The 21,222-nt window shown below is 67.5% G+C and overlaps 1 protein-coding gene across 5 annotated transcripts; it reads right to left on the reverse strand.

Moving 5' to 3' along the window:
* Positions 1–251: 251 nt before the first annotated feature.
* LOC142595442 (transducin-like enhancer protein 1) lies at positions 252–12,695 on the reverse strand. 5 transcript variants are annotated; one of them, XM_075723674.1, is made up of 20 exons: positions 12,672–12,695; positions 11,890–12,038; positions 11,120–11,183; positions 10,593–10,637; positions 7,164–7,226; positions 6,875–6,949; positions 6,004–6,199; positions 5,513–5,529; positions 5,018–5,122; positions 4,822–4,866; positions 4,445–4,600; positions 3,992–4,121; positions 3,718–3,902; positions 3,567–3,643; positions 3,034–3,283; positions 1,647–1,894; positions 1,264–1,411; positions 1,027–1,177; positions 593–669; positions 252–376 (listed from the first exon to the last, which is right to left on the reverse strand). In XM_075723674.1, the coding sequence occupies exons 1-20, from the start codon at positions 12,693–12,695 to the stop codon at positions 269–271; spliced, it is 2,313 nt and encodes a 770-aa protein (XP_075579789.1). In that variant the 3' UTR covers positions 252–268. The 5 variants fall into 5 exon arrangements, with proteins under 5 accessions (XP_075579789.1, XP_075579788.1, XP_075579790.1 ...); XM_075723673.1 differs by having other exon boundaries at positions 5,998–6,199; XM_075723675.1 differs by lacking the exons at positions 5,513–5,529; positions 11,890–12,038; positions 12,672–12,695 and having other exon boundaries at positions 5,018–5,120; positions 5,967–6,199.
* Between the last annotated feature and the right edge of the window lie 8,527 nt (positions 12,696–21,222).

Consider the following 21,222-nt stretch of genomic DNA (forward strand, 5'->3'; position numbering starts at 1 on the left):
CAAATAAAGACCAAAACAAGGAGAAAAGTCCCCAGGAAATTCACTGCGAGCAGCAGCCGCCACCTCCCAGCCCAGCATGACACGGGGCCGGGGGCCCAGGGCCACCGCCACCCCTCGCTGCGCTCCTCTGGCTCAGCTGCCCCAGCGCAGGCTGCACGGGCTTTGGGAAGTCGGCAGCAGGGCAGGTAGCGTCCGCCCGTCCGTCCATGGGGACGTCCGCCTGTCCCCGTGGCGTGGGCCCTCCCCGGTGTTGGCACCTCTCTCGCGCTCAGTAAATGACCTCGTAAACCGTAGCTTTCTTGTCTCCTGAGCCCGTCACGATGAACTGGTCATCCGTGGAGACATCGCAGCTGAGGACGGAGGAGGTTTCCTTCGACTGGAGAGAGGAGGGCGGGCGGGTAAGCGCAAGAAGCAGCCCCAGAGCAACGTCCCCGTCCCCCCCTTTGGGACCCCGCGTTGTGCCAGGGGAGGCGGCAGGGATGAGTATTTATGGGGCTGCTTCTTTCCCCGATACATTTACAGCTGGGTTGTACGGGGCAACCTCACGCAGAGGAACATCTCCCCGACGCCGGCGGCCGCGCGCGCCCCACACCTGGAAGATGCTGGCTCCGTAGGGCGTCCGCCACGCGTTCAGCAGGTTGTCCTTCCCCGTGCTCACGAACCACTTCCCTGTGGGAGGGAGGGAAGGGACAAAGAGCATCATGTCACCCAAGCAGGCCTGCAGCAAAGCGTGCCCAGTTTGTGTAATACGAGGTGGGGACTGGAAGGCCACGTCTCTGCCGCTCGTGAGCCAAGGGGCTGTTTTAAGAAATGCACAGGGGAGTCCTGGGACAACAGAGCAGCGGGTGTTGCTCCAGGACGGATGGCTGCCCATTTGCTGAGATACCACTGGCATCCACCCAGGACTGGGCTGGCTACTGGAGCCAGTGCTTGCCCCCAGCACAAGGAGCCCAGGGACACACGGCCAAGAGAGGGGACGGCATCCACGAGCCTCCAGAACCAGGGAGCCGGGACAGGCGTGCCTACCGCAGGAGGCGAATTTGAGGGAGAGGACGCAGCTCTCGTGGAGGTGCAGCTGATATTTGTCCGGTTTGGTCACGTGCAGGATCTCCACGTTGCTGCTCTCCATGCCCACCGCCAGCCACTCTCCCGTCGGGCAGTACCCCAGGGAGAAGATCTGGGAGGGCGGACAGACAGGGTCGGGCAGCGGCATGGCAGGTCCCGGCCGGCCCCATGGTGCTCCCGGCCGGCCCCGGCCCCTACCTGGGAGCTGAAGTCGTGCTGCTGCAGCTGACGCCCTTCCCGCAGGTCCCAGCACCGCACCGTGTTGTCCAGCCCCCCTGTCCACAGCTTGGTGCCATCGTTAGAGATGTCGATGCAGCTGGCCCCATCCGTGTGGCCTTGAAACTGCCTGGGAAAGAGGGGGACAGAGAGGGCAGGGGCACGGCCATCAGGGCTGCCAGTGCCTGCAGCGCAGAGCATGGGCTGGGGCAGCACCCAGCAGCGAGGAGCAGGAAATCTCTGCTGCAAGGACGGGGGCTGTCCCACGGCCAGGGTTAGACCGCGGGGAAGGGTGGGGACACCCCGGAGGGGACCAAGCGGTTCCTGGCCCAAGGAGGTCGGAGCAACCCTGCCCACGGGCTCACCTGACCAGGGTCTGGTTCTGCAGGTCCCACACCACGATGTTGCCGTCGCTGCAGCAGGAGAAGCAGACTTTGGCGTCGGGGCTGATGGCCAGGGCGTAGCAGGCGGGGGCAGAGGAGGTGAGCTCAGCCTTGATGCGGGGCGTGGGGGCCGCCAGGTCCCAGATGGAAAGGGTGCTGGCCTCCCCGCCGACGATCAGGCTGCGGCCGTCGGGGAGCAGCTTGCAGGAGCGGATGTAGTTGTCGCGGTTCTGGGGTGCAGGAGAGAGGACCCCATTAACTCCTTCTGCACCCATCCCTGGTCGCCCCGGGGCCAGCAGCTTGTCCCAAGGGCAGGAGCAGCGGCAGTGGGGCAGACCCACAGCCACCTCCCTGGGACAGCAGGGCTACAGCAGGGGCAGCCCACCCTGTCCCATGCCCAGCACCCTGGCTGGCCCCCCCACAGCCCCTCAGTTTGTTACTGCACTGCAAACAGCCTCGGGGACCCCCTGGCCCCACGGCGTCCCTGCCAGCGGCTGCCGGACAGACACAGCCGGGCCTGGAGGAGACGAGGGGCAGCCGGGAGGCAGCTCCAACAGCCCATGACTCTGAGCGCTAAACCACCATTTTCCCCCCCCGCTCCCGAATTTCTGATGCAGCTTGAAATTATCATGACTCAGTCATTTCCTTGTTTATGCATCTGTATCTTCAAGGTCAGCACCATCCAGGAATAATATTTGTCAGGCTGCCCAGGCCCCAAGGCCAGCAAGTCGAGGAGAGCACTCGGGTTTGGCCTGTTCAAAGCAGCCACAGGGACTCGGATTCCAGCAGCCCGTTTAAAAAGAAAAAAAAAACCCTCAAAGAATACAGGTTAAAAATACTCCCAGGTGATGGCTAAGCCTCCAGCTTGGCTCTGGTGAGTTGCTGTGGTCTGACAGTCCATTTCATTTATTTTTAAAAGAAATAGGAGTTTTCCCTCCAGCCAAACTCACACAAGCAAAAGCAGAAACAAGGACAGAGCTGAATCTGAGTGATGCTTCAGCCCGTGTGATTCTGGCCCGTATGAAGTACCTGGCCGGGGGGCTGACGCTGGCAAGGGCTTGTCTTCGGGCAGGCGCTGCCAGACAAAGCCGTGCCAAGGGCGGGAGCGGTGTAAAAGCCCCGCAACGGCTTGGGACGCTCAGAGCAGATGGGGCGGCGCAGGGAAGCACGCTGGCAGCACGGAGCCAAAATCCCTCCCCAGCAGCCCCACACCACCCCCACTTAGCAACGCACAGAGAGACTGCTCAGTGCACATCACCGCTGCACCCCGAGGTCCCCCATGGGGACCCCAGACCCCGTCTGCACCGCAGCGCGGTGGCACGGTACAGGGAAACAAGCTGTGCCGGGGCAGCAGCACGCTCCTCCTTACCAAGCAGTCGAGCTGAGCCACGGCTGTCTTGGTGCCCGGCTGCCCCACGTCCCACACCTTCACGCAGCCCTTGCCCCCCGTGTAGACGTGTCGCGTGGAGTTGCTGATGGTGACGGCGCAGACCACCTCGCCATGGGTCAGGGTGTGGAGCTGCCGCGCGTGGCGGGGGATGCTGGAGCCGATGAGGGCGTCGGGTGGGAAAGGCACCGGTTGCATCTGCCCGTCAGCGCTGACATGGAAGGAGTAGGCACTGGAAGAGGACGGATCAGTGAGAACCGACCGACGATCCTGCGCGGAGAGCGGCCGGCGCATCGGACCCAGTGTCCGACACAGGCAGCGTGGTTTGGAGTCAGAGCCGTGAGAACGGCGCCCGGTGAAGCCTGGCCGGGCATTCGACAGCCTGCTGCTGCCCGCAGCGCGTTCCCCCCGCCAAGGCTGCGCTCCTCCTCCCCGCTGGCCCCGGCCCGCCTGCACCTCCCAGCCTAAGCCCTGCGGGACATTTCGTCCCCTGCCCCCAGCGCAGCCCCACTTACGGTTTCCCCGAAGTCCCCACTTGCATGCCAGCCGCCAGCCCCGGGACGCGCATGTGTGGGTGCGGGTCGTAGCCCACCTGGAGAGGACAGCGGGTGAGAGCAGCTCGCGCCCAACAGCCCCCGGGGCCCCGCGGGGAAGGGGCTCACGCACCAGCGGGGAGCGCCCGTAGCTGCCGGCTCCCACGGCGGCCGCAGCCCCGTTGAGCTGCGGGGACATGAGGTGGAGGCTGGCGTAGGCACCGGTCCCAGCCATGTCCCCGTTAACTGCGGGGTGGGCCATGCTGAAGGCGGCCGAGTAGGGGCTCTGCACTCCCAGCGGGTTCCTCAGGCCCAGGGCTGCCGGGGGAGAGGCGGCGTGAAGGGACGGGCCCCCGGATCCGTCCCCCCGGAGCCGCCCGCCCGGGCCCCGGCGGGGCCAAGCTCACCCAAAGGGTCCACGGGGGCCTTGGCGGTGGCAGGGCGAAACTGCTGGGCACCGCTGGAGCCCGGGGCCGCGGCGTCACCCTGGGAGGTGGGGGTGCTGGACTTCAGGCTGGGTGTCCCTGCCTTCTCCACCTGCCGGGAACAGAGCCAGGAGATCCGACAGCCGCACTCCCGCCCTGCCCGGGGGGGGGTCTCCTCAGGTCTGCCCCAGCGAGCTGGTCCCTGCTCCTCAGCCCTGACAGCAGCCCAGCCCAGCCGGCGCTGCAGGGGCTGCAGGACGGGACACGCGACGGGATCTGACAGAGCAGGAGCCCTCCCTGTCCCCCCAGCAATGCCTTTCCCCGAGGGTTTGGAGGCAGGCGGACCCGTGCCCAGCAGCTCCGCAAGCCGAGCCCGGGGCAGCGGGGACGGGAGCACAACCCCAGCACCCTGGCTGCCCCACACAGCGCACGTACCGTGGGCACGTCCTTGCTCCGAGACGGGGACGTGCTGCTCGAGGAGGCCATGGAGGTCGGGCTGAGTGGTACGGCCTCCTTCCTCCCCAGTGGGACCTTCTCCACCCCGTTCTCCCGGGACGAGTAGGAATGGACACTGTGCGGGGAAGAGGGGTCCTGGGGGGGGTTGGAGGGAAATCAGCAGGCAGCAGAGCAGGCAGGAGCATGGGGACGTCCCAGGCCATAGCAAGCTGGGAGCTTGAGTGAGGGCCAGGCTGGGAGCCTGAATCCAGGGGATCATCGCTGCCATCAGCGAGGGCTGAGCACGACTCGGGGGTCCCACGCCACCTCCCCGTGCACGCCGACCCCAGCCCCGTCCCAGCCCCCGGCACGCTGACCTCATCCACCACCAAGTTGTCTTCGCTTTTGTCCGCATCGCTGCCCTGAAACACAGAGGACGGTCGGAGCCAAAGGGGCCAAGGCTGCCCTCGCTCCTGCCTGGGAAGCGCTGGAGGTGCGGGCAGCTCCGCTCGTCGCCCCGCGAGAGGGGACGGGGATGTCCCAAGCACCCCAGCCCCCCTTCCCCGGGCTCACGTAGTCCGTAACGAAGTCCTTCTCCTCCACCTTCCTCTTCTTGCTGCTGCTCAGGTACTCCGAGATGGCTCGTGCCCGCTCCCCGTTCGGCAGCGCCAGGGAGCTCTGGGGCGAGGGGACGCAGCGTTAGGGGCCGCAAGCTGCTTTGCCCAGCTCCCAGGACAGGCAGCACCAACGCGGGGCTGCGGCCGGCTCCTGGGGCATGGGGGGCCACAGCGCAGCCCCCCCGGTGCCGCCAGCTCGGGCTTCAGCTCCTGCCGAAGGAGCGAGGAGGGGGACGGCACGGTTTGCCCACGTGACATGGGGAAGGGGTCCCCACGGGGAAGGGGTCCCCACGGGGAGAGCACCCACCCGCTCTCACCCGCATGGCTGTGCCGACAACAGGGCCTCGGCCGGGGAGCAGGACCCAAGCACCCGTCCCCCCCGCGGCCGCCTGCTCCCCGGGTCCCCTGCACAGCCGGAGGGAAGCGTGGGAGAGAAGGAAAAGGCACTTACAGGGCCGGGGTCTCGCTCTGTCGCCGTGGCAACGCGGAGCAGCAGGAGAAGGAGGGAAGGAGGGACACGCTGTGCCACTGCCGAGAGCCCCCCGGGAAAGCCGCCCGCTCCTCCCGCAGGTGCCGGGGTGCTCGTGGCAGGGCCGGGCCAGTGCTACAGCAGCAGGGTGGTCCCAGGTCCCCACCAGCGATGACCCCAGCGCACCCCACTGCCCTCCCCGGAGGTGCTGCTCGGTGGGGGACACTCCCCACCCAAAGCCCTCCCCGGCCAGCAAGCCCCCTGCTCCGCCAGCCCGGTCGGGAGCCCCGAGGCACGGACAAGCCACCCCCCACCCAGCACTGGCCTCCACCCCAGGGAAGCGCCCAAGCGGGAAGGGCACGGGGAGCAGAGGCAGCCCCGGGGCCAGCACCACCCGTTCCCAGGTTTGCCTGCTGCCAGGAGGGTCACACCAGACCCCCCCCCCCCGCCAGCTCCTGCTCCCCCACGCTCACCCCTGGGCTCGGTGTCGTGGACCGCTCGGTCGTCTTTGGCGAGGAGCTGGGCCTGGGCCCCCAGTGCCCCCGAGAGCGCCAGCAGCCCCGAGGCACTGCCGATGCCCGCAAGGCCAGCGGGCTGCATCCCGGAGGGGTGGGGAGTCAGCGGGATGGGGGGAGCGTGGTGTGAGAGGTGCTGGGTCTGGAGCTGGTGCTGGAGAGGAGCAGGAGGAGAGAGCAGAGCCAAAGGGCGAGTCAGGACAGCCATGGGGCAGGGGGGGAACAGGCTGCTCCTCCCCACTGGCAGCCCTGGGGACAGGGAGCTGGGTGAGGAGGGGCAGGGCACGCTCCCAGGGTGCCCCCAGCCGAGCTGCGGGGCCACCACGTCCCTCCCACCGCCTCCTCCCACCCTGCGACAGGAGCTACTGGGACAGGTGGGGAACCCTACCCGTATCCATATGGATGGGGGACCCTACCCGTATCCATATGGATAGGGGACCCTACCCGTATCCGTACCACTGAGGTCTTGAGGGAATAACCGAGGTGTGGTGACCCCACCCCCCCCCTCCACCCGGGCCACGGGGCATCAGGACACAGCGACATGCACCGGGCATCGCACCCGCACCCTGCATTGACACCGCTGTGGCAGCAGCAGCACCTCCTGCACCCAGAGTACTGCTGGCAGCCCCCCAAACCAGCCTGGCTTGCTCCCCCCCGACTCAGCCACAGGAGGAAGAAGGCAATGAGGGGCAAAGGGGCTGCAGCCGACCCCCGCGGGCTCGGGGCAGGCCGGGTCTCCAGCCCAGGGAGGCCCCATCGCCTGCGGGAGCCCAGTACCCCCAGCCGGGGGGTGGCGGGAAGCGGGGGGGGGGGCAGAGGGTTGACGTACCCCAATCGCCGCGTTCAGGTCGGTCATAGTCACCTGCTTCGCACGCTCCACGGCCTGGACCACCTGCTGCTGGTGCTGCGGGGAGAGAAGAGCACGTCAGCAGCGGGCGATGCCCCCGCCGACTCCAGCGGCGAGCAGGGCTGCGGCAGTCTCGTCTCTTCAGGGGACAGGGCAAAGCCAGCCCCCCCCAGCCCGGCCCGAAGCGCAGGGCCTGGGTCCCCAAGCAGGGACGCTCCCTGTGCCCCAAAGGAGCTCTGCATGCCTGGCCGGGGTCCGGGGGCTCACCCACCTCCTGAGACAGGAACGGGATGAGCTGGGCGCAGATCACATTGAGCCGCTTGGCGATCTCCGTCTGGCAGAAGAAGAAAGGCAGCGCCCGTCAGGGCAAGGGGCAGAGCCGCCCCCACGCCGAGCAGCCCCGATGCTGGAGACCCCTCCCGCCAAGGGCGCTCCCTCCCCATCGCCACCCAAGCAACCACAGGGTGCTGGTGCTCGGCCCCAGGAGCTGCTGCTCAGCACCAAGGAGCAGAAACACCCCGGGGAGGACCAGGAAAGATCTCCTTCCTAATGCCAGCCCCTCCAAAAACATGAGCCCAGCATCCTCCACCCAATCCCAAGAGCCCCGGGATGGCTCCCGCCTCCTCCCTGCCAGGGACACGAAGCCCCGTGGCCCACGCCACCGAGGGCCACCCCCAAGCAAGCCCCCAGCCCCAGGGGTCAGGGTGCTGGCCCCGGCAGGCTCCCCTCCGCGCAGCCTCCTGCGGCATCGCAAGCGCTAATTGCCGCTCTCCCGGCCCGCAGGAAGCCCTGGAGAGGTGCTCTCCTTCCAGCTGCTGTTTTTCTGCAACACTTGAGTGCCACAGGCAATCAGGAGCACGGAGCGCGGGAGCAGCGCGGGGAGGGAGAGCGGCAGCGTGCCGAGCCGTGCCGCGCTCCCGTGGCTCCCCACGGCCATGGGGCAGGGCCCCCGCCAGCCCCACGCTGCACGTCCCAGGCTGGGGGGCACGCACAGACATTAAGCCGACCCCTGCCTCACAGACACATCCCTGCGGAGAACCCCCAGGCCCCTGCCCCAGGCACCAGCGGGTGACAGCCAGGAGAGCCGAAACGGCTCGAGGCAACAGCGGAGATGCCCGCGCTGCTCCTCGTCGTGCAGAGCTGGGGACCCCACCCCACCTCGGCAGCAGAGATGGGGCAGAGATCAGCCGCTCTCCCTAAACCCAGGCGTCCTCCGCTCCTGGACAGGCAGGGAACACCCCAGGCACGGGGGCTCCAGGTGAGCTGCTGTCCCAAGCTCCAAGGAGCTCCCTGCCCACCCGGCTGGGGAGGACGAAAGCGTTACGGAGCCAGCACGGGGCTGAGAGGAGGGCGTCAAACCTGCACCCTCTTTTCAGCCCAGGAGGGGACCAGGAGGCTGAAAAGGGCCCCAACAGCCAGGGACAGAGCTGCCCCCTGCACCTCCCCGCTGGGACCTCGGGCACGTCTCCCGTGCCCGGCTGGCGCAGGCACCGCGGTGCCAGGGCGAGGGGCCACAGCGCTGCTCAGCCGGCGCGGGGACACGGACCCGGGGACACGGACCCGGGGACACGGACCCGGGGACACGGACCCGGGGACACGGACCCGGGGACACCCCGTGTCGTCCTCCGGAGTGGCTGCCAACCCGATTTTGCCAGACCCACAGAGAGCAGAAACAATCCAGCACCCGCCCTCACTTCCCCTTCCGAGGGAGGAAAAAAGAGAAAGAAAAGAAAGAAAGGCGGGGGAGCAAGGAGATTTGGCAGCCGGCAGTTCTGGGAAGGATTTAGCTGTCTCCCGGGGCCGGCAGTGATGGATTCTCTTCCCTAATGCACTGATGGGCAGCAGCTCCTTGGGGAGAGCTGCCTCCAATTCACTCGCACTCGTTAATGTGCAATTTACTGGCACTTTAACGCTCTCAGCATGAAAAATGATCATGCTGTTTGCAGCCCCCCCAGCCACCAGCGCCGTCACCTCCCCTCTGGCTCGCGGTGAGCAAGTCCAAGGCCAGGCAGATTCGGGGAGGTGGTTTTATAAAAAGCTACAGGCCCCTTCCATGCCAAAAACAAAACAACAATAAAGAATTAACGTCTCCTGCTCGTTCCTGTCTCAAGCCTCCCCTGCCGAGCCTATGGCTGCCTGCAGAGCTGCACCACCACAGCCAGCCCCCCAGCCCCATTTCCTTCCAAACAAACCCAGGGCAAAACCGCCCCGCACCGCAGCCTTGCCGGTGCCGGCGCTGCCAACGCCAGCACCGCGAGAGCCGGGCGCCCAGGGAGCCTCAGGGGGATGCTGGGCCGGGCGCAGCGGGGACGGAGGCAGCACCGTGCCAAGGCGCTCCCCTGCCTTCGCCAGAGGCCATGGGGCAAGCGCTTCCTCGGGGGTCCCGGGGCAGCTGAGAGTGCTCAGGACCCCTGCCCGCGCCATGCGCAGCGCCGGATTTGGGGGGTGGAGGAGAGACGGCGACCCGATCTCCCCGCGGCGGCGATAACCCGCGGCTCCCGCGCAGGCGGTTCCCATTTTTCACACAATGGCCGCTGGCTGTCAGAGCAGACTTACGGGCCCTTGTTAAAAGTGCAGACAGCTCGCTGGCGGGCGGCCAGCGGCACCTGGGACCGGCAGAAAACACAAGCCTGCGAGGGCCGGGGGAGAATCGGCAGCCAGATGAGAGGAGCACGCAGCCCTCCGGGAATGGGGCGCCGGGGCCCGGCGGACCCTCGGCGTCGCCCCTCGCAAGGGCGGCTTCACGCCTCCCTCTCGGCTGGCTTTGCGGGGATGGCGGCACGGGGCAGGGCGCGCCACGGGGAACGGCGAGGGCGGCAGAAGCGCCCGCCCAGCGGGCGCAAAGCCGGCACGAGCGGCCGTCGGCCTGCCCCGTGCCAGGGGCCGGCACCCCCACGCCGCCCACCCGAGCTGGCTCCGGCGCAACAGTTGGCGGTGGCGGGGCGGGAAGGAAGGAGGCCGCGGCTGCAGCACGCCTCGCCAGGCTCCTCCACAGCCTCTTTAAAAATAGATGAGAAGAAACCTTCTGTCTCAGAGCAGCTGGTGACCCGGAGCGCAGCGCAGCGGGAGGAAGGGAGGGATGGGGAGGCAGCGAAAGGGGGGGGGATGTGCAGCCCCCAGCCCTCGGGGAGCCCACCCTGCACCCACACCCCGGCCCCCTCCTCCCCACCTCAGGGTGCTCCTCGGCCCCAGCCCCCAGGGCCAGCTGGCACCGGGCAGTTGCAAAGGCAGCGAGCCAGAGCTCGTCACCGTGCCGTGACACCGGGCACCCCTTGCCCCGCGGGAGCCGGTCTCCTCCACGACGGTCCCCGAGCGGCCGCTCACACCTGGCACGAGCAGCCATGCAAGCGCAAGTCCTCCACCGCTGCTCTCTCCCCACTGCAACAAGCGCATCGTGACCCAGCCGGGAACGCGCTCCCTGAACGCAGCGAGTGCACGGCAGCTCACGCTGGAGCGCACACGCGTGTGCGAAGAGCTGAGGAGACAGGCCAAGGCCGTGACGCAGAGCGGGGCAGAGCTCCCAAAGCACAGAGAAGGGAGCACATCCCCCACAAGCACGGCCTTCCCTGGACTACAGCAGGGAGCGACCTCCCATGCTTTCCACGGGAAGGGACAACCCCGAAGGGCCCAGTCAGCAAGGCGGGGACAGGGGACCAGGGACAGAAGAGCCGGACAACGCTCCCGTCCCACCCAGACTCACCTGTTTGTGCATCTCTATGTTCAGGCCGTAGGACATCTCATAGTACTGCAAGGGAGAGAAAGAAGCATCAGCACAGCTGGGGAGCCCAGGGCGACTCGCAACCAGAAAGTCCCCTCCGACGCTGGCGTGTGGTGTCAGCCCGGCCAAAAAACGCCCGCGCTGTGGCCAGGCCAGGAGGAGAACACGGTCCCCAGCTCCTCGCCTGGGAGCAGAGGGCTCTCCGGCACACAGCTGCAGCCCGCAGAACGGACACGGTCCTCCTGGGCTCCCGCTCGCTGCCCACGGGAGAGGGGACAACGCGCACGGAAGCGGCTTTGCCACCGTGAGCTGTGGCAGCAAGCCCCGCTCAAACACCGCGGCTCGTTTCGGGGGAAAAGCGGACAATAACAGCCACGGGAACCAGATCTCAGGGCCTGGCCACACAACCCAAACGCAAGGGGAAGCCAAAGCGTCTCAGGGCTGCGTGTCCTTTGATGGTTCAGAGGAGACACCCCCCACCGCCCTCCTTTCAGGTGGAGCTCACTAACCATGACATAATGACGCTGGATTTCTGTTTTTTCTGTTGCCAGCTTTTCACATTCTAACTTCAAGCTGTAAAAATAAAGAGAAGAAAGAGAGAGGGAGGAAGAGAAAGGGAGAGACCCCCTGCTCCCCCCCACAGACAAGATCTCCCGGGCTGGACAGAGCACAAGCCCTCCCAGCGCACCACGTGCTTCAGCCTCCTGCTCTCAGATTCAATCCCGGCTCCCAGCACAAGCCAAGAAAACCACCTGAAAGAGGGTGGGAAGGGGCTGATAAAGAGGACACGGACAGCAAAGGGATCCAGGCGTCAGGGAGCAATCTGCACGGAGTTTTAACCCCCTCCCCAGCATCTGCTTCCCAAATGGAGCGGAGCTGCAAAGCCGAGCTGCGTTTCAAACCTTGCTCTGGCCCAGCACCGTGCGGGGAAGGGGAGCAGGGCCAGGGGATCCTGGCCAGCGGCAGGGGGGATCAGAGGGGCTGTGGGTCTGCTAAGTGACAGCTCCAGCTCAGCCCAGAAGCCCTGGAAGCCAGCACCCTCATCCCGGGGCTTTTGACAGGAGGAGGGCAAGTTTCCCCCTCCAACGGCGTCACTTCAAGCTACCAAGGTGGCACTTGGCACAACCGTCCTCCAGATGGACCAGTGCCCGCAGCAGCGTGGGACGGCGCTTCCCGCCAGCCCGCACCGGTGCCCGGTGCCGAGGGGGAGCCCGGCTCTCGCCAGCGCCAGCCAAGCACCCAGAGCCTTGCTGGCACGCGAGCTCTGGCAGCTTCTCACCTGTGGTATTGGTTCTGCAGGAACTGGAATTCCTCCTTGATGCGGTCCAAGGTCTCCGGGTAAGTCAGCTTGAGGGACTGGGGGGTGCTGGGGATGGCGCTGGCAGGGACAGCGGCTCCGGAGGCAGCAGAGGGTGCCTGGAGATGGGCCTAGGCAGAGGAGGGGACACGTGGGCTCACTGCCGCTGGCCAGCGAGGCTCGCAAGTCCCCCGAGGGTTTTCCGCGCCCGGGGAGGAGGCTACGGGCACGTCTGGGAGAGCGGCACTTAGAGGAGGCAGCAGCAGGAGTTACTGCAGAGGCAACTGGTTACAGCCGGGCACCAAGGGCCATCGTTCTCCACCTTTTCAGCGTCGGTTCAGCCCCCGAGAGGAGGATGAACAACCACGGGTGGCACAGAGCGTGCAGCCTAAGCGGACAGAACGGGCAACCCCCCCCCCGCCCTCCCGCCCAGCCCCAGCAGCCGGGGGTCCGTCCTTGCCCGCGCGCCACACGCAGAGCTGCCCGCCCACGACTGCCATCCAGCTTCCAGCGGGGCTTAAAACCCAAATCCCTGCCGCCCTGGGGCTCAGCATCAGTTTGGGAAGAGCCACGGCACCGCTCCTGAGCGCGTTGCACGCCGTCGGCACAACTTTGCAGGCCAAGGCTGAAACCTCGCGGGGCGAGGCAGGCGGAGAGCTCGGTCTGGGGGCACAGGCCCTGCCAAGGGCCAGGCCAGCGCGGCTGCGGCGGCACCACGCACTCGCCCATGGCCCGGACGGGACGAGGCCGAGCCGCGGGCTCACCGGAGGCCGGTTCTGCGGGAACATCTTTGGCACCGGACAGGCCCGGGATGCCTCTCACCGCTCCGGGCCCCGACGCAGGCTCAGGACGCGGGCCTAGGGATGCTTCCTAGCTCCGGATCAGGCCCTGGGAAAGAAGATGGGGAGTCACCGCCCGGCGCTGCCCGCTGCCGGCCGGGGCGCGGGGTCCTGTGGGAGCCACAGCGGAGCAGGGCAGAGCCCCGGGGCACCGGCCCCGCCCGCTGCTCCCCCGTGGCCACCGAGACCCGGGACCCCCCGCACCGCGCACCCCGGCCCAGCCGCTCCGCATCCCCGCGGGGACCGGGCCGGGGGGGGGGGGGGGGCCGGGGCTTCCTTCCGGGCACTGAGGGACCCGCCCGCCGCAGGACCCCCCGCCGCCTGCCCGCCCCCAGCGCCGGCTCCGCCGCCCCCGGCCCCGCCGCGGGCACGGCCCCGGCCCGCGCCCCCCCGCGCCGCGCAGACAATGGCCCCGCCGCCGCCCGCAGCAGGTACGGCCGCGGGGAGGGACCGGCCTCGCCGCCGCCGCCTCCCCAGCCCCGAGCGGGGCCGGACCCCGCCCGCCGGGGAGTCCCGCAGCGGGCCCGGCCCGGCGCGACGGAGACCGAACCGGTATGGGACGGGACGGGGTGGGGGGTGGGGGGGCACTCACCGCGCTAAGCTGGCCCCGGGACCCGGGCGCACGCCCTGCGGCGGGGCCGAGCGGAACCGAGCCGCACCGCACCGCTCCGCACCGCACCGGGGCCGGCGCCCCCGCCCCGCCCGGCCGGGCCCGGCGCCCCCGCCCCGCCCGCCGCGGCAGCCGCGCTGCGGAGCGCGATCAATGAACGAGCGCCAGCGCCAGCTCCACGTGGGGCCTGGCCCGTGCGGGCACTCGCCCCGGCCGCCAGCCAATGGGAGCGCGGCGGGAGCGGCCCGCCCCCACGTGGGGAGCGCCAAGCTGCCTTCCCATTGGCCAGCCGCGCCGGCCGCCGCGGGAGGTGTCAATCGGGGGAGGCCGAGCAGCCACAGCGAGGCGGCGCGGGCGGGGAGCGGCGGTTAACCCCTGCGGTGCCGGGCGGGCACCGGCGAGTGCGGGGGGGGGCACCGGGAGCTCGGCCACGGCGGGGCCCGCCGCTGCTCCCCCACCCCCCCAGCCCGCCCGGCCCCGCTGCTGCTGCGCGGGACCCCACCCGCTCCCGGTCGGCGGGGCACGGCCCCTTCCCAACCCCGCGGCGGGGAGAGCCCCCTCCCCCCCCCCCCCAGCCCCGCCGCCCCCAGGCACCGCAGCTTCGCCCGCAAAACGGAGCCGTGAGGTTTGCACCGGAGAGCTGCGCCAGCCGCCCTGCCAGCACCCCGAACCGCTCAGGCAGCGCGCTGGTCTGGGGGCTTTTTTCTTATGAGCGCTAAACACAAGAAGTCGTTGCCCACCCCCCCACCCCCCCCCCCTTATATATTTTTTTTTAATCAAGAAAAGAAACAAAACCCGAAATCCTCCCCTGGGGCTGCAGGGCTCGGCTCAGCGAGAATTCCCTGCGTCATGTGATGGCGGGGAGCGGCAGCATCCCTCTCCCCGGCCAGCATCGGGCCCTCTCCCCGGCCCCCAGAGCCCCCTTCCCGCTCCCCATCAGGGACCCCTCGCATCCGCCCGCCCGCAAAGGGCTCGGGCCCAGATGTGGGGCTGCCAGCGCCCCGGCCCCCCGCTCCCTGCCATCGCCCTCCCTGCCAGGCAGCTTTCCCAGCTCCGGCAGCCCCGCGGGATGCTGCTGCGGGAGGCCGCTGCCCTTGGGAAAACTCAAGCATGGGCGGATGCTGGAGCTGGGGAAAGGGACCCCCACGCTGCCAACCCCCTCGCCCTCCACCAGCCCCAGTGCCCCGGCCCAGCGCTGCCCACCCTCCTCCCCAGACCCCCCCCCGTGTTTCCAGCCGGCAGGCTGGGGTCCGTACAACCCTCCGGGTTTTTTTCTCATGGGTTTTTCTGATGGTTTTTCTCCTTTCAGGGAGATCGTTTGTTGTTCGACATTTTCTGCTGCCTGCAGGTCAATCCGGGCTTACACAGAGCAGGAAATAAAACATTTGAAGAGCAGCAGCTGTGAGGGGTCAGCCTCTCCTCCTGTTTAACCTTAATCCACGAACAGGCCCAGCCCCTCTCCTCCCCAAAAGGGGAGACCGCAGCCCCGTCCCCTTGGTCCCCTCGGTCCCATCGCTGCTCAGGAAGGCGGCGACGCCGTGGGCCCGTGGGCCAGACCCATCCTCACACCGGCGCACATGGACGCAGGCTTTCCAGGATGAGCAAAGCGACTCCTCTGAGCAGAAAGCAAAGCAAACCCCGACACTTCCCCAGCCCCTTTTCCTTTGCCCAGATGGCGTTTGTCCGGAGAGAGACATCAGCTCTGGACATCCAGAAGGGAAACTCCCTCCTGCAGAGTTAAAATTTGCTGTTAAAGGCACCCCTTAAATTACCTGCGCACGACATCTGCACGGCCTTCCTGCGCCCACGGGCGACCACGTTGAAGGGCTCCCATCTGCAGATTGCCTAGAGCGGGGATAGCGCAAGGCTCTGCATTTACAACAGGAGGGGAAAAACCAAAAATCTAACAGAAAGCGAATTATCTCAAAACGTAGACGCGGCCGCACACCTAAACACATGCACGTACAAGTCAGGAAACAAACGGGGCGATGGGGAGGAAAAGCAACAACCGAACTGTCCAAGTTTGATCCGATTCTCACGTTCAGTTTATTTTGCAGGCATTTTGCATCTCCGGAACCCCCCCTGTGGTCCCACCTCCGGCTGAGGTGGGGCTGGGGAGGTGGCTTTGCACTTGCCTTTGCTTCTGCTCCCCATCACCCTCGCACCAGAGCGCGCGGCCGCTCACGCCGGTTCCTAACGCACCGCGGGGCAGTGCTGGCGGGGTACGCACCGGGGGGACGGACGAGACCCCGTCCTCGGGGACGACAACTCGCCTCCAGGCCTTGGTAGAAAAGAGCAATAATAATAATAACCTCAACAAAACCACTGCAATAGAGTATGACTGCGCAAAGGCCACCCTTGCAGGTGCCCGGAGGGCTCGGACTCCCGGGAGCGATGGGCCACGCTGGCCCCTCGGGCTGCGAGCGGGGTTTTTCAGCCACGAGCGGGGTCCCGCTGCCTTTACAGAGCCAGGGACCACCCCCAGTGCCCCCCGTGGGAAGCCCAGCCCGTTTCGCCCCATCTGTCCCAGCATTTTCAGAGAGCAGCTGCGGTCTCAGATGGGAGATTTCCCCTCACCCCAGCTCCGACGAGGGGAGCCAGGGAGGGACACCCCCCCATCTCTGGAGCTGGAAAGGGCTGGGGATGCCCCTGCCCTCGCTGCACCCGCTCTCGGCCCCGCACCAGCAACCTGCAGGGTTTGTGCTCTGTGGAGGGAGGGTGGCTGGGGAGGGAGAGGGCAGAAGAGCTGTCTCCCAGCCCTTATTATATTTTAAAATGTAATAACAGCACGATGTCTATTTTCGTAGACGGAACAGATCATTTCTGGAAGAGGGCCATAAATCTCAAAGGGAGGGGAAATAATTTGGCCAAGGTCATGTTAAGGCAGCAAGAGTGTAAAAGGGAAAAAATATTAAAAATAACAAAAAAAAAAAAGCAGCAGTTGAGAGCCGGACTGACGCGCCGTCTCCGCCCCTAAGCCCCCTCCCCAGCCTGGGAACCCCGTCCCCTCTGCCCTGCCGCTTCCCACCATCACCCCACGGGGCTGAGGGGGCTGAGAGCGGTGCGGGGGGTCTGGCTGGGTGAGAGACGCCAAAGGAGCAGAAGAGAAGAGAGACCCCAGCGGGCGCCCTTGGTCTCAGGCGGCCCCTTCTTGCAGCCCCCTCGAGTCCCCCTGCCTGAGCGTGGCACAGCGTGCGGCACGCCGGGGCGTGGGACCGGGGACAAGCTCGTGCCCCTGCGTGCCGGGGGGGACGTGATGCACTCGAGGCAGCGCTGGGCTGTCGCAGGGGGAACTGGGCTCCCCCCCGGCTGCGCTGCTCCCCACCACGAAGGCACGATGGTGGCAGAGCTGGGCAAACGCCGTGGCGGCACTGATGAGGAAGGCGACGAAGCCGCTGGCAGATCCCCCTGCCCTGCCACTGCGGTCCCTCTCTCGTCCTCGCCTGCTCCCAGCCGGGCAGCGGCAGCCCCTCTGTCCCGTCCCTGGGCGCCAGGGCTCTGAGAGCAGCAGCCATCACCTCCAGCTGCCCACGCCGTCCATCCCGGCTGGAGGCAGAGCAGGCAGGGGAGAGGCAGAGGCTCGGCAAGGCCAGGCCTGCTTGCACCGCGTGGGTCATTTCTTGTCCCGCCGCCAGCTCTCACGCAGCAGCGCCTGCGAGGCAGGGACATGCCGGCAGCGGGGTGATCCCTGCCAGAACGGAGAGGGGACCCGCAGCTCCCAGCGGCCTCGCAGTGCAGCTCCGGTTTGGTGGGAATGCCATGGTAGGAGCGGCAAAGGAAAGGACCGCAGGAATACCCACCTCGCGTGCCCTTGCGCGGGTCAGGCCTTCCCCTGAGTGAGAGCCAGGGCCGGTGGGAGAAGCCGGCCATCCCACGGCAAGGCTGGCACTCGGCAGCCCCGTGCTTCCAGGGAGCACGTCCCTGGCAGCACCGCATCTCCGCACGGCTCCTGGCAAGCGGCGGAAAACAAACTGCTGCTCGTACCCTCTGGCTGCTTCTCTGGGCTTGGCTGCCAGCTCCTCCATGCCAGAGCGGCTCTAGCGGGGCCGGGTTATGCGGCGGGGAGCGCTCCCGGCCGTGCCTGCTGCCCCAGCCACTCGCTCTGCCCAGGGGCATCCCCAGCCACCTCCAGCCCCTGTGTCAGAGCCAAAATCAGGGCGACCCTGCACGCTGCAGCGGGACAGGCACTGGCTTGGGACAGGCTCTTGCCTGGCTTCGTGGGACAGGAGGCTCTTACCTGGCTGCTCTAATGAGAAAGGCATCATTTACCAACCTCCCGTGGGAGGGCTTTCCCCTCCTCGTTTCCTCCTTCTTTTGCTATTTAATTTCTTCTCTAGCCCCCCTCCTTCCCTTACTCGGTGAGATCAAAGGAGTCTGTGGCACCGGGCACATTTGAATCGTCGATTAAAGGGTGTGGGGGGAGGTGGCACTGATGGGATCAGAGGAGAGAAGAGGAGGAGGAGGAGAAGGAGGAGGAGAAGAAGGAGAAGGAGAATGAGAAGGAGGAGGAGGAGGAGGAGGAGGAGGGAGGCTGGAGGGAGACCCGGGCTCCACGCAAGGTCCCGGCAGCCCGGGCCGGACCGGGCAGCGTGGGGAGGGCGCGGGGGGGACCCCGGGGCGGGGCCGGCGGCCCTGGGGGTGCTGCCGGGGGCTCCTCCGGCCGTGCTCCCCGGGGGCCCGGTAGCCCCGGGCCTCCCCAGCACCGCGCCGGGGCTGGGCCAGCGGGAGAGGAGCCGGTTCCCCGGGCCCCGGCGGCTCCGGGGGCTGCGGAAGGGCCGGGGCGGCCTCGCACGTCTCGCTCCCGGTCCCGCTCCCGGTCCCGCTCCCGGTGCCGGTGCCGGTGCCGCTCAGCGGCCGCGGGGCTCCGCCGGGCTCGTGCTGCCCTCTGCCGCCGGCCCGGGGCTCGCAGCCGCCTCCTGCCCGCAGAGCCCGGCCGGCAGCTCGGCCCCGGCACCGGCACCGGGGCGGGATGGGGCGCTGGCTGCCCGACGGGGGGCGGGGGCCGGGGCCGGTGCTCGCGGGGACGCCAGCGCCGATGCCGGGGGTACGGGCGGCTCAGGGAGCCCAGCCCAGGCACCAGCCCCTCCCGGCCGCTCCGGGCCCCCCCAACCCCCGGGGGCCGTGCTAGGCAGCGCTGCCTCCTCGGGGGGCCACGGCCTGGGGGTCCTGGCCCGGACCCCCCAGCTTCGCCCTCACCACGCTGAGGAGAAGAGGCCCACGCAACGTGGCAGCCACCCCCCCTGCCCTCCCCGTGCTGCTTCCTCGCAGGCCGCGCTTGGGCAGGGAGCTGCAAACGTCCGCACCCCAAGGTGCAACCTGCTGCACCCCCAGGCATCCGTCCCCCTCCCAGCGGGTCCCTGAGCAGGGGCCACCTCGCACCCCCCCGGCCGCAGGCTCATCTGGTGGCAGCCTCCTCCCGTGGCTGCCGGCCAGGGAAGGAGATGTTTAGGGGATGAGTAACATCCTTCCTGGCAAGGCCTCTGCCCGCTCCTGGAAGCGCGCTGCGGGCACCGGGAAGCTCAGCCCCTTCGCCTGCCTCTTGCCCCAATCAGCTGGGGAAAGAAGCCAAGAGCAGGAAGAAACCTGGGGATGGGGGCCAGTGAAAACGAACCCAGACAAAGCCCGTTGCATCGGCAGGAGGAGTCCCAGGTGCCAGGGAGAGGGAGGGAGGATGCTGCGTGGCAAGGCAGGAGGCAGCCAGGAGGCACAGGTTGGGGGAGGCAGCCCAGAGCCCCCTCCGGAGCAGGGCTGGAAGCCAGAGCCTGGCTAAGCGCTGCCAGAAGCAGCTTATTTTGGAAAGGAGGCGTCTTGGCTGAGCGCTTGGTGCGTGGAGCTGCTGACGCTGGGGAACAGGACGGCTCTCAGAGAGCAGGTCCCAGCCATGCCTCGAGGGCCAACGCTGCTTGGCTTCAGCCTGCCGCTGAATCTGCCCCAGCACAACCAGGACTGGATCCCTAACTCTTGAGTCACCCACTGCAAAGGAGTTTGGACACCCCAGTCACAAGCTGGCGCAACGCCCGGGGCCGCAACTCACCCTGCACGCGAGAGGAGCTGCCTGGGATCCACCAAGCAGGGTGCACAGAGCTCTTGCCAGCTCTGACCCACGGGGCTTGGTACAACCTCAAGCCTCGAGTTGGGGAAAGCGAGGCACACAAGCTGGTGGGGGGCACCTTACCCCACCGCTAGACCCTGCTTGCCCACCCTCTGCTCCCAAGAGCAGTCCCAGCCCCGCTATGCCAGCAGCACAGCGAGCCCGGCCCAGACCCCCGGTGCTCAGAGCGGGGGACTCGCGGCAGCCGCCTTGCAGGCAGCAGGGCCTGGCCCGGAGCTGGAGCAGCGCTGGCAGCACGCCACGGTGCTCAGCCATGACCGGTGTTCAGCAAAGGTGGGAGGGATTGCAGGCTTTGCAGCAGAAACTGGACCTGCTTCGCCTTCCCCAGCGTCCTGCTGGCGTCCACGGGGCCGAGGAGCCGGCACACAGGCAGCTCCCTGCCAGCATCTCCCTGCCAGCATCTCCCATCCTTCCAAAGAGGGGCCCGGGAAGCACACAGCGGGCAGGGGCTGGCTGCAGCTCGCAGCCCCTCGCTGTGTCCAGATGCGGCTCAGGAGCTCCCTCCAACTGCAGGTTACTCGTGGCTTGGCATGCCACGAATTTGCTCAGGTCTCAGCCCCTTGCCTGCGCAGGGGCACGGCTGCGGACAGGCAGCAGCCTCGGCCACCTGGGAAAGGCGCAGCCAGAGCTCCCTGCTGCGCACCAGGCTGCCCTGCCCTTTGGAGCCGCACACTGCGGCATTGTGGCCCAGCTGGTTTTTCCAGAGATGCATCCAAGGGGCGAAATCAGATCTCAAGGGAAAGGAGCAGGCACGTTCCTGGCTGCGCAAGAGGAGCTGTCGAGGCAATGCCAGAAACTGGGGCGACTGCTGGGCACCGCAGCCCAGCCAGAGGAAAATGGAGCAGACAAACTCCGGAACCTGTGCTGTGCCTCGCTGCTGCCTGCTCCAGGAGCTGCTGCTCCTTTACAGACTTTTGTTTGCAAACCCCGTGGCAGAGACGCCCTGCCCTGGCATTTCCCACCAGCTTTGTTTTACAGCATCAGATATTAAACAACCAGCCCGTAGGGCTGGGACACAGGGGGAAGGACCCTGCTAGGGGACCAGGGAAGGACTTGGGGGAGGAAAGCTCTCACAGGAAAACAGAAAAGCAGCGTGTGGCGAGGGAGTTCCCCTCTGCACAGGGAAGGTATTTTTGGTCAGGGCTTGTCTAGACTGGAGCAACCCACACTGTGTAAGCACATCAGCACCATGCAGCAAGCCTGGGGCGTGCGAGGCGCCTGCTCTTCCCGGCCAGGACAGACCGGGCTGTGCCGACCGAGGGCAGGCAAGAGGCTCTGGGGGTAGAGCCGACCCCAGGACCCCCCCGAGGCACTCCTGGGCTGTGTCCCCCAGGCCTTGGAACCCTGCAGAGCCTGGGATGTGCCAGGATGGAGGGAGCTTACAGCAGCCAGGACTCTGGGGGTCCAGCCGGGATTCCCTGTGCCACATCAGCAGCTCTGCCCACCTCGGGCAAGCTGTGGGCAGGACCCGAGTGGCCCCGAGCACCATGGGCAGAGCCGAGATGCCTCCCACCTTGACCCAGGCCCTAGAACCGGGCAGGGCTGTTGCAGACACCGTGGGTGACGCGGTGGAGCGGACACAGCCCCGGCTGACCCTGAGCCAGGACCCCCCATCGCTCCCCAGCACGAGGGACCTGCAGCAGGAGGGACACGGGCCGGCCCTGCCACAGCTCCCTCGCCGCTCTGCCTTCCCTCAGCTCCGGCTGCCGGAGCAGCCAAGGGAGCTGCAGGCATAAAACGTCACTTTTTCCGAG

This window comes from Pelecanus crispus, chromosome 20, assembly GCF_030463565.1.
Source record: "Pelecanus crispus isolate bPelCri1 chromosome 20, bPelCri1.pri, whole genome shotgun sequence".
Classification (NCBI taxonomy): Eukaryota; Metazoa; Chordata; class Aves; order Pelecaniformes; family Pelecanidae; genus Pelecanus; species Pelecanus crispus.